The 2,877-nt window shown below is 35.9% G+C and overlaps 1 protein-coding gene across 1 annotated transcript in view; it reads left to right on the top strand.

Annotated features, from left to right (window-relative positions):
- Positions 1 to 987: 987 nt before the first annotated feature.
- Cbr-asah-1 overlaps positions 988 to 2,877 on the top strand; it is a gene marked incomplete at both ends in the record, with an annotated part of 5,751 nt that continues 3,861 nt past the window's right edge. Inside the window, one exon of the mRNA XM_002646358.1 lies at positions 988 to 1,139. Coding sequence (XP_002646404.1) covers positions 988 to 1,139 — 152 coding nt within the window. The remainder of the gene's footprint in view (positions 1,140 to 2,877) is intronic.

The following is a 2,877-nucleotide window of genomic DNA, read 5'->3' as shown; positions in this document are numbered from 1 at the left end:
CCCCCCCCCCCCCCCCTGGAAAAATCGAAAAAATCGATTTCAACTAAAATTGATGGTGACTAAACTCATTTTAAAGCTCATAAAAAAATACACATGTTGGTTTAAGTTTCATCAAGATGGGACAAAAATGAAGAGAGTTACGGTAGATTGAAACTTCTTGGGACGTCTCTGAAACTTCAATCTACCGTAACTCTCTTCATTTTCGTTCGATTTTGATAAAAATAGACCGATGGGTGTATTTTATTATGAGCTTCAAAACAAGTATAAACACGACCCAAATTGGAGAACTTCGATTTTTGACTTCAAAGGCGCATGGTCCCCTTGGAAAAATCGAAAATATCGATTTCAACCAAAATTGATGTTGTTTGTACTCATTTCGAAGCTCATGACAAAATACACACTTTGATATTATTTTTATCAAAACTGGGCGAAAATGAAAAGAGTTACGGTCGATTGAAATTTCTGATGGGTCCCAACACGAAAATTACAAATATCAAAATAAACCAAAATAGGCCAAGTTTAGGCTCATTTTGTAGCACCTAATTTTTTAAATCCGAAAATTATATTTTTGAACTGTTTGGGTTACTGTAGCTTGGGTTACGGTCGCTCTGAAAATCTGAACTTTAAAATTTTTCGGAATTTTTCTGGAATTTTTGGAATCTAATAGAGTAAATTGTAGCCCCCAATGCTTAGAACACGAATCACACTTTTTTTTTCTCTAAATCATCAAAACAAGCTCCGCCCACTTTTCCGCGGGGACAGGCACGAAGACCCCCTAGACTAGACTATAATTCATGGAAACTCAAAAATTCTCCTCTCCTTTGAAATTTTTATGCTCCATAAACCAAAAATCGGAGTGATTGATGATAATTTTTTCCGCAAATTATCACTGATAAGGGGCATTCTGGATCCACGTGTTCTGTGACTAGATAAGCACCTCGATTCCATCGCTTTTCAGCTCATTTTTGGCGTTTTTCCGACCCAAAAATGCTCCAAACAGTGTCAATTTGTGTCCTACTCTTGGCCATCGGGTGCACCTTGGCCAAGCATGTGGAGTTGCCGGCTCCATACAAAGATCACTGTATTTTGGATGATAAGACCAATTTGTATGATCCATCCAAGCAATTTGATATTCCGTGGTGAGTTCTTACCACTTCCGGATTCAGAGACCTGTTGAATTTTTCAAAAATTCCAAATTTGAGCCAAGTTATGTGCAATGTTCACTTGTGGCCTAGAAAAAAACCAGGTTTTTGAACTTTCTAGGCCACCATTTTCATTTTTCCCACTTTTTCAAATTTTGTTGAATTCAGCTTGTCCAGAGCTTCGAAATGAGCCTAAACACGACCCAATTTGGAGAATTTCGATTTTTGACTTTAAATTCGCAGGACCCAACTTGAAAAATCGAAAAAATCGATTTCAACCAAAATTGATGGTGTTTAGGCTCTTTTTGTAGATCATGAAAAAATGTATCGGTTGATTCAAGTTTCATTGAAACCGGACATAAACGAAGCGAGTTACGGTAGATTGAAATATTTATGGTATGACCTGAAAATTTCTGAAATTTCAATCTACCGTAACTCTCTTCATTTTTCTCTGAATTTGATGAAACTTAGACTGTTATGTGTATTTTATCATGGGCTTCAAAATGAGCCTAAACACCATACGTTTTGGCTGAAATCGATTTTTCCAAGGGTCCATGCGCCTTTAAAGTCAAAAATCGAAATTGTTCAATTTGGGCCGTGTTTATACTCATTTTGAAGCACTTAACAAGCTGAATTCAAAACTTTTTAAATTTCCGGAAAATTTTGATCTCGAAGCAAGTTACGACCACTATGGTGGCCTAGAAACCCCGAAAATACTTTTCTAGGCCAAGTATGTCATGATTATACTCATTTGGAAGCTCTTCAAAATTAACATATGTAAGTTTCATTGCAACTGGACAAAAATGAAGAGAGTTACGGTAGTTTGCATTTTGAGGCGTGGGTCCCACCACAAAAACTACAGTAACCAGAAATTTCGGAATCATAGGCGTGTTTGGGCTTATTTTGAAGCACTCAACTCGTTCTATTCAAAACTTTAAGTTTCCAAATTACGAAATCTACAGTAATCCTGAAACGTCTCTTCTAAATTCTTTGTAAATAGAAAAACCGGAACATTGCGTCCTTGGAACTGATAAAACTAGAAAATTTAGTTGATAATTTGACACAAGTAATCTTATTAAAACGAATGATTGATAGGAAAAAATGCTATGGGTATAAACTAGAAATATCAGTTACAATAAGTGATATAAGGGGGTCAGGTGACACTTTTTGAGCACTTTAATGTTTGTTTTTGTGATTACTGTATTTTAACAAGCTCAATTTAATGATAAAATTTGAATTTGGCGCGTTGAAAGCTTCAAAATGTGCCCAAACACGACTAGTTTTCATCCACTTTGAAATTTGGTAGTTTTCGTGGTGAGACCCACTTCCAAACTTCAAACTACCGTAACTCTTTTCTTTTTCGTCCAATTTCGATAAAAAATAGACCGATGGGTGTATTTTATTATGAGCTTCAAAACGAGTATAAACACGACCCAAATTGGAGAACTTCGATTTTTGACTTCAAAGGCGCATGGTCCCCTTGGAAAAATCGAAAATATCGATTTCAACCAAAATTGATGTTGTTTGTACTCATTTCAAAGCTCATGAAAAAATACACATGTTGGTTCAAGTTTCATCAAGATGGGACAAAAATGAAGAGATCCGNCAAAAATCCGCCTAGTAATAGCAGTCCTAACTTGTTGGCCTAGAAATTCATAGTTTTTGGAATTTTTAGGCCACCGATTTTCCCAGTTTCCTAAACTAATGATCTATTTCAATTAAGCATGTTAAGAGC

The sequence above is a fragment of the Caenorhabditis briggsae genome (genome assembly GCF_000004555.2).
Source record: "Caenorhabditis briggsae complete genome, chrI, whole genome shotgun sequence".
In the NCBI taxonomy this organism is placed as follows: Eukaryota; Metazoa; Nematoda; class Chromadorea; order Rhabditida; family Rhabditidae; genus Caenorhabditis; species Caenorhabditis briggsae.
Note: the sequence above shows the minus strand (reverse complement) of the source record. Positions and strands in the feature narration are given on the sequence as shown.